We start from the raw sequence: 8906 nt of genomic DNA, 5'->3' as shown, positions 1-8906 counted from the left end.
AAATATTTAACAATAAAATTAGAATTAACAATTAAATATAAACATATTCCATGTCATACATTATTTTATTTACATTCTACTTTTTATTAGAAAGGATTTCAGACTGCAACATGTAATTCTTTTTCTGTAAGGGCAAAGAAGAAGAAACTAAATTGACTACTCATTTTAACCAGTAATAATATGCTATAAATTCAGTGTACTAGGGGCTCCTGAGTGGGACCTTCTTACCTCTGGCCAGCTTTACTTACTAGAGCAAAAGACAAATTGATTTAGTTCAGGTTTTGTTTTATTTGTTTGTTTTATTCTGGACTCATTGTCATTCAAGGTGTGGAATTTCCAATAATAAACTGTACTTTGGTTATTATTTAACGGTCTTGACTTTCCCGTAAAGCAAAGGTCTACATTTATGATTGTAGTCATCTTAACCTATTATATTAATCAAAGTATTTAAGGAGATAAAGTCCAGGTTAAGGGAGCAATGTTTTCACCACACAGAATTTTTTCTTAAGATAGAAACGAGTACTTTTTTCCTTTTACGACACATACTCTCATTCACTGATAACTTCGCAAGACCATAAAGAGGCCATACGATGCCTCGTTTAATTGAACTTGCCTTCCAGTTACATCAACACTGCCTTATATCGCATAACTTCACATAGGGGATATACGAGGCTTATAAAAGTTCAGAATGTTTTAATTGCATAGAGAGAGAGAGAGAGAGAGATGTGTGTTAGTCTTTACATACATCTGTGCAAAAAAGTTATTTTTCATAATTCTGTACCTACACAGGACAAGAGAAATGCTTTAATAACGACCTGAGTCAGAGCAGAAGGCTTATCTGTAATGAACTGTCTCTACAAATAGATATCAAGCGCACGTGCCTAATGACTAATTAGCTTACCATGGATTTCATACTTTTCTAATAGTTCTCAAAATGATAAAGGCTCATTTTTGTTTATATCATGCATTTAATTCCATTCACACTGACAAATGGCCTGTTCAGGTGATTAACATTTACAACCCTCAGCATCTCTTTACTCATTTATATCGTCTTAAAGATTAACTGCCCCTTTAAAGCTTCTTAATGTATAAAGACACAATGTTTCTAGAAAGACATGCACACCTGACTCCTGCTGTCTAGTGTGAGGGTAGTAATTGTTGCTTGACAAATCGTCTTTAAGAACCTGAGCAATTTTGCTCTCCCGTTGTTGCACATTTCTATGTTTTCTAATCTATAAAAACATACTTCTTTGATTAGCAATACTTCAAAAAAGAAAAATGGGGTCGAAAAGCCCTGTGTCTTTGAAACGCAGTTCTCTCAGCTCCTATGAAGTCATGTTTGCAGCTCTCTTTGTCATGTTAGTAGTGGTCTGTGCAGGATTAATTGCAGTGTCCTGGCTGACAATCAAGGGATCCGAACAAGGTAAGTCACATGGAGCAGCCTACTGGATGCACTCTCATATGAATGTGCGCATTTAATCTCAGTTATCCTGTCTGTGTAGTTCATTCATTGCTGTATTCTCGCAACAAAATAGTTACGTGTCACTCAGATGCTTCATTGTAGTTCACTTTATTGAATATTAACAAAATTAGTTGGCATATAATTTGAACTTTAATCCAGAATTCAAATGAGAGTAAGTTTTTAAAATAATGTTAAATGAGTTGGTCAGTTTTAGCATGTATCAAAGTCGATTTCATAACCCTGGGTTCATTCTGATAGAATTTAAGTCCTAAACATTTTAAAAGGTTGTTGACATTACAAGTCAATAAATATGGGAAAATAGAGAAAAATTCAATGATTATTTCTAGATAATGATGACTTTCTTCTTTTATTAGGCCAACAATTTTAACTGCAATAATTTAAAGAAATTTGGATGTAAATGACACTTTTAAAGGTTACAAGCTGAGTCACAACTTGGGATAAATAAAAACAATGAAGAAGAGATAACTATTATTTAGCTCTAGCTTTTTTTTTTTAGTCCGCACCAGCAGCTAATCAAAGACTTTCAAATGTATTGCCTTGCTACAAGAACCCTATAAGTTAGTTACTGTTATTCTCATTTTGCTGGTGAGGAATATGAGACACAGGGAATTTAAGCAATTTGCTTATTTTAGCAGGCAGCAGAAGTAAGATTCCAAACTACTCAGGCCAGCTCTAGAACTTTTGCTCTTATCTACCATCTATTTAGTTACAGCATTAAACTTTTTTAAAATGGAAGCATAACATTAATCTGAGTACTAAGCATTCATTTATTTGTTTTTTAGAAAATTTTTATGTTCTTTAAATCATGAATTATACACAGGCACACTGAGTTTTTCTAAAACTCACAGGGTGGTTTCTTACATATGAGTTTATTTAGTTTTACCAAGAAAATTCTCAGCCTTTGAATTAGCTATTTTCTTCTGGTAAATCCATAAGTGTAACTTAGAATGTAGTAAATGCAATTTATTGTTTTATAAAATAATTTTAGTGTAAGTCCTAGTTTATTTGAATACTATGACCATATAACCACATACCAGGAATATATTTTAAAAAGAGAGAACACCTGTGGATATTTTCTGTGATTACATGGACAATTAAATAAATTAGAGATTCACTTGGGCTTTTAGAAAACTCGCTGTTTTGGCCTTAAATGCTGTGAATAACCTTAGGAATGTATACATATTTGTAAGTCCATGAAAATCTTTGACACTCAATAAAGATACAGAAAAAGTTATTTCACATGGTAAAATTTAAAAAGAAGTATTTATAAATATTTATATGATTTAACAGTAAACAACAGAATATGAAAAGGGATTTAAATTAAATCTGTAATAAAACACCAGAGGACATATGACATAATTTTTTTTTTTTAACTTTTTTACCTGGGAATAATTTTAGACATAGAGAGAAAAGTAGCAAAAACTGTGTGGAGTTCTCATATACCCTTTATCTAGCTTCCCCTAAAGTAATAGCTTTAACAGCCACAGTACAACTATAACAACCAAAAATTACCTTTGGCAAAATACTATTAACTGAACCACAGATTTTATTCAAATTTCACCAGATTTTCCACTAATGCTCTTTACCTGTTTGGGCTCCTACATAGCATTTAGTTGTCATGTCTTCTTAGTCTCCTAACATGTGAGAGTCCCTCAATTTTTCCTTGTCTTTCATGTTTAAACATGCAAATCTAAAAGTGATTTTAGACATTTAGAACACAAATGAAATAGTGTGAATAATGGCATTACATCAATTATGCAAACTCTCTGAATTAAATGCGACACATTTATTTATCAAAATATTGCTTCTAATGTTCCTTCTGGACTAGGAAGTTTGTTATCACACAACCCTGTGTCCAAATTGCAGATCTGTCACCTACAAGCTTTACTATCTTGGAAGATTTTTTTAGTAATTCTAAGTCTCAGTTTCCCCACTGGGAAAAAGAATAGTAATTTCTTCCCTTAGTTGGTCATCATGAGAATTATGTTTTCATCATTATGTGAGCTTCAGTTCACATGATTCATTCTGAATGTAAATAGATATCAGGGAAAATGTTCTAATAAGGGCATTGTGCAGAACTTAATGACAGATTTTATTAGACCTGTTTATATTCATTTCACAAGACACATTACATTTTTTTCTATTATGGTAGTATATTCTCTTCACCGTTTTCAATGACTTCTCCAATAATGACAGTCCTCTGATGGCCAAAGGTCATACAAGGCAATTTTATAATTATTGGAATGAAAGAAAGTAGCTTCAAAGCTATGTTTCAAAGTATTGCACACAGTGAAATCCTCACAGCAACCCACATGTAGAAAACCAGCAGTGTCCCTGGATGCTAGGTGTTCAAGAAGTGTCTGAAAGCAACTACAAAACTTTTAATGGTCCATTGCTCACCATGTCGCTCTGAATTAGTTCCCGTAATTGGTGGAAGCTGATCTGTCCCTGTATCTTTCAACAGGCATCTCGATTAAAAAACAAAAAAAAAAGGGAGACTTGGAGTTCAGATTAGACTTCAGTGAAAAAAAAAAAGATATTAATAGGATAGAAAAAGTTTTGTTTTTTTTTTTTACTTTTTTAACCAGACAGCTAAAAAAGCAGTTGATTTTGAAACATAAAGATTGCAAAGACAAAGCCAGAACTGCAGACTACAGTGTTAGTACATCAGATAAGAACTTCCTTGTGTCTTAACTGAAATGTATATATTCTCTCTTTCTATTCATGGTTCGAATGTCTGGTGTTTTATTTCTTATTAATTCATCTAGATGCAACATCTGAAAGTAGTCATGAAGCCAGAGGGACATTTAAAATAACATCCGGAGCTGCATATAATTCTAATTTGCAAGACAAACTCTCAGTGGATTTCAAAGTTCTTGCATTTGACCTTCAGCAAATGGTAGGGGACTATCTCTCTTTTAAAATTTCAAACATATGCTCACTAACTGCTTGTCAAAAAATATGTAAGATCCTGGTTTCTCACTGTGAAAAAAAAAATTGTAAATAAGTATAATGTGACAGACACTTAAATGTGTAAGCCTCATCACCAATGAGAAGCAAATTGTCCCTGATCCACTTCTTAGCAGAACCTAAAAACTACTTTGCATTCTTTTGCGAACAAAGGTTTAAATCTTAATCTTTGTATTTTTCACCTTTTCCCCCCTTAGATAGATGAGATCTTTCAATCAAGTAATCTGAAGAATGAATACAAAACCTCTACAATTTTACAATTTGAGTAAGTATAGCTCAAAAAATTTCTACTGATTAAAAATGGAACCACAGGCATGATGGTTTTGATAATATTTATAAAATGTTATCACTATCTATAGGAGAAAGGGAAACATTTAAAAATTTTCAGCATTTTTGTGATCATTTAAAAAGTGGTACAATATATACTTTCACAAATAGTGGCAAGTAATAATAACTCTGGGTAGTTGACCTTATGTAACATGTTTTTCTTTCCTAAGGGAGGCACATAGAGATGGCTAAAGGTGAATGTATGGAGATGCGGATATAGGGTTTGAGTCATTATGAACATGTGCAAGAAGCTTGTTTGTCAGTAGTAAAATAATGTTGCTTCCTTCAGCTTCATTTATGCTATAAATCCCAAGACAGTGGGCATTTACTCACTGTTGTGCCCAGAGGGACTAGCACTGTGCCTGGAGAATATAGGTGTTCCATAAATGAATGAATCTTAGATTCATAGAATAATGACATAATTCCACTATGAATGCTTGAGTCAGGAACTTATTTTTTTTTTTTTACTGAAAACTGCCAAAAGTCTTTGGAATAAAGGTTTGTATCAGCAGGAAAGTAAGGAAAGAAAATTGTAATCCCTGTTAAAAAAAAAAAAAAAAATGAATCCATAAAATCAAGTTTAAGGTAAAAAGGCAATGAGAGAGCATTCCATTTAAAAATGTTCAAAAAGCTAGAGACTGATAGAGATCTGGTGTATATGCAAAAGAGAAGGGAGCAAAGCCTTTAAAATAATTCAGAATAAGAACGCATAAATGAGGAGGCAATACCCAGGAAGCTTAAGGAAAATGCAAATTCTGTGACACAAGCTAGGAGCCCTGGTGGTGCAGAGGTAAAGAGCTCGGCTGCTAAACAAAAGGTCAGCAGTTCAAATCCACCAGCTGCTCCTCAGAAACCCTATGGGGCAATTCTACTCTGTTCTACAGAGTTGCTGTGAGCTGGAATTGACTCTAGGGCAACAGGTATCGTCTTTCTTTCATGACACAAGTTAAGTGAAGGAAACTCTCTGGTTAAACATTTACGTCAGAATAGACATTCCATGATTTTAAGTAAAATACAGTATCTAATTTATTTTTCACAAAATGACTCTGAGGAAGATATAACTTTTTTCCGTTTGTAAATACAACAATGAGATTTGGAGATATTAAGTAACCTGCCCCAAGTCACACAGCTAGTAAATGTTGGGAGAGGCATTGGAACCCAGTTTTGTTTTTCTTCTTTCTATATCAAGATTTTATAGTAGGCTAACCCAAAGAGTATGCCAACTTGTCACAGAGAAGTCGGGTATGATTTTTACCCTAAATTAGGTGGGTGGACTTGAGATTTAATGGAGAAAGAAACTTCTTCTACAGAAATAAAATGGAGACAAGCTTGGGACATGAGAGAGACCAAACAGTGAAAGCCAAGATGAACATGGGAGACCCTCACTTGTAGTGGTTAAAGAACTAAGTAAGCTAAAGTGATAGCTTTATTTATTTATTCATTCCATAATGACAAATGTCCATCTTCCCATATTAATTTACCATGGGAGGTAAATAAGTATAGGGTTTAGGCTATAGCTGCCCTGCAAATTGAAAGTAGTCCCTGGTGATGCAAATGGTTAGCATATTAAGCTAACTGAAAGATTAGAGGTTCAAGCCCACCCAGAGGTGCCTTTGAAGAAATGCCTGACAATCTACTTCCAAAAAACCAGCCATTGAAAATTCTGTGGAACATAGTTCTACTCTGACACGCATGTATTCGCCAGAAGTCAGCTCGATGGCAACTAGTTTAGCTGGTTAATCACAGTCAATGGAGGATGAAAAATGAGAAAGTTCCACACCCATGGCTTCCAATAGAACAAAAGATGTGTCAGAACAGAAAGTAACGGCTTCCCTATATGTTTTCCTGGAGCCCTGGCAGTGCAGAGCTGAAGAGCTCACTCCTAACCAAAAGGTCAGCAGTTTGAATGCACCAGCTGCTCCTTGAAAACCCCATGGGGCAGTTCTACTCTGTCCTATAGGGTAGCTATGAGCCAAAATCGACTCAATGGCAACAGGTTTACATGTTTGCATGACGCTATAAAGTTATTAGCTATAAAATTTGAATATTCATTAATTTTATCTTTATTGATTTATTATTTACTATATCTCAGAGCCTAATATTATATATTTGGTCTTTGCTCTCACATAGCTTATAGTCTAGTAGAAATTATTACAATTTTCTTGTCTACATTTTGCATGGACGTTTACAGTTTATGAATTCTGTTAGGAATGTCCAAACAATTTGCGTATCTGGTATATTTTGCTCTCTTTTTTGAAAAGTTAAGCTTTCTTAGCACTGTTGTGAGAAGGAAATGGAAAGCATATATGAGCTAAATGTGTACGTGGCATGCAAATTAGTTTAGTACCATTAACAAAGTGAAATCTCAAAAGTAACCAGAATATCACCAAGTACTTCCCATTTGTTCTTGTACGTACCAGGCACTGTCATAGATTACCTTATCTAATCCCCACTAGAGATTTATGGGTTTTAGATTATCAACTCATGGTTCAGAAAAGTTAAGTAACTTCCAAAGTCATGCTGCTAAGACCAATGTCTGTCCTTCTAAAAAGACTATGCTCTTTCTAATACTAATTTTTATATAAAAACTTACTTAAGACAGAGAGAGGAGTAATGAGAGTTAAGCCTAAAAAGACACATATTCAGAAACTGATTAATGTTTGGTATGTTTCCGAATGAATACTATTTCCCTTCTGCATATTTTCTTGTGTTGATCCTAAACTAAGACCATTTCATATACACTCCCATTCTTTTATCATTAATTTTCTTTGCTCTCCACCCTCAGCCTTGTATAGAATTAAGCACTTTAAGGGAAAACTTATGGGAGAATCTATGCTCAAACTAGAGTGAAAAACAACTTATTTTATAATCTCCTTTTTCATAAAATGTCTCTTTTTCAATGATTATGCATGTATCATCCTTTGTATCTTCAATGCTAGCCATGGAGGCTAGCATATAGAAAATACTCAATAAGTAGGACTGGGATGAGTTAAACGAATTCAGAAATAACCTTGTAAGAATCCATTACTGGTTTTGAAGTTGTGCTGGTCCATTCAGATGTATGTGAAGGGTTTTTCCAGCATTAAAATTCCAACTATTCAACTTGGTCATGAATTGATTGTTTTTTTCTTAGTTCATTGTTGTTTTAGCAAATGCTAGAAGCAAATTTGGAAGATGAAGTAGACCATCTACAGGGTCTTTGTATAGTTGACGTGGTTTACAGACACATCAAAAATGTAGGAAGTATGTGTAGGGGTATGTGTGTGTATTTGTGCATGTGTGTGTGTTTGCAGTTATGAGAACACCTTAGATAAAGACTTAAATCCCTATTTTCTTTAAAAAAAATTGTGATCATTACTTACATTTTTCTTTTTCTTCCTCATGAAAATGACATATTGTTGTCATGTTTGCTTCATCTGAGGCTTTTGAAAATCAGCTCTTCAAATGAGATGATGGAAACTAAGTTACCTTGTAGTTTCTGTAAGCTCCAGAAAGCAGTATTTCTTTCATCTTCCAAGAAACAGTCTTCGGTTTAGGATAAATATTCTGAAAATTCAAAAAAAATATAGCATGCTTCAAAAAGAAAACATGGAATGCAAAGTTAAAACCGTCTTATAGTAGAATAAAAAAAAATCTAAGGCCAAAATAAAATATTCTGCACTTAGTACAAGTAGGGAGAACTCTCACAAAGATGAGAGTAATGACAGATGCTTTCTAAAACAGGCAAAACATATATTAAAATGGCTGTGGAACCCTGAAGCAAATATATTTGTCCTCTCATTAAATTAGTGCTCATTTAGTCATCAGTTTATTCTTTCACTTACTTATTCAATAGGAATATATTGGACTTACTTGGATCCAGGTAATTAACTAGGTTCTGAGAATATAAACATTAGAGAGAAAATCTCATCTAAGGTGCTAACTCAACCACATCATTAAGGCATTTGCTCTTGTATTAAGACTGTTCATGTATTTAACATTATTTTTGACAGGTTATTAGGTTTTAAGTTGCCTAAACACAGTATCTTAGGGTAAAATGATCAACATACAACAGTCATTAATAATAAGCTAGATTATGATGAACTTGTGAAGGTGAAAGTCTAAAATCCTTACTATGAGAAAATTG

At 33.7% G+C, this 8906-nt stretch overlaps 1 protein-coding gene across 1 annotated transcript in view; it reads left to right on the top strand.

The window, feature by feature from the left end:
- The first annotated feature begins 1156 nt into the window (after nucleotides 1–1156).
- Nucleotides 1157–8906, top strand: part of TMPRSS15 (transmembrane serine protease 15) — a 135581-nt gene continuing 127831 nt past the window's right edge. The window contains exons 1-3 of the mRNA XM_003410179.3: nucleotides 1157–1423; nucleotides 4252–4382; nucleotides 4651–4718. Coding sequence (XP_003410227.1) covers nucleotides 1279–1423; nucleotides 4252–4382; nucleotides 4651–4718 — 344 coding nt within the window. The 5' untranslated portion in view covers nucleotides 1157–1278. The remainder of the gene's footprint in view (nucleotides 1424–4251; nucleotides 4383–4650; nucleotides 4719–8906) is intronic.

The sequence above is a fragment of the Loxodonta africana genome, chromosome 20 (assembly GCF_030014295.1).
Source record: "Loxodonta africana isolate mLoxAfr1 chromosome 20, mLoxAfr1.hap2, whole genome shotgun sequence".
Classification (NCBI taxonomy): domain Eukaryota; kingdom Metazoa; phylum Chordata; class Mammalia; order Proboscidea; family Elephantidae; genus Loxodonta; species Loxodonta africana.
The sequence above is the reverse complement of the archived record's forward strand: the minus strand, read 5'-3'. Positions and strand labels throughout refer to the sequence as shown.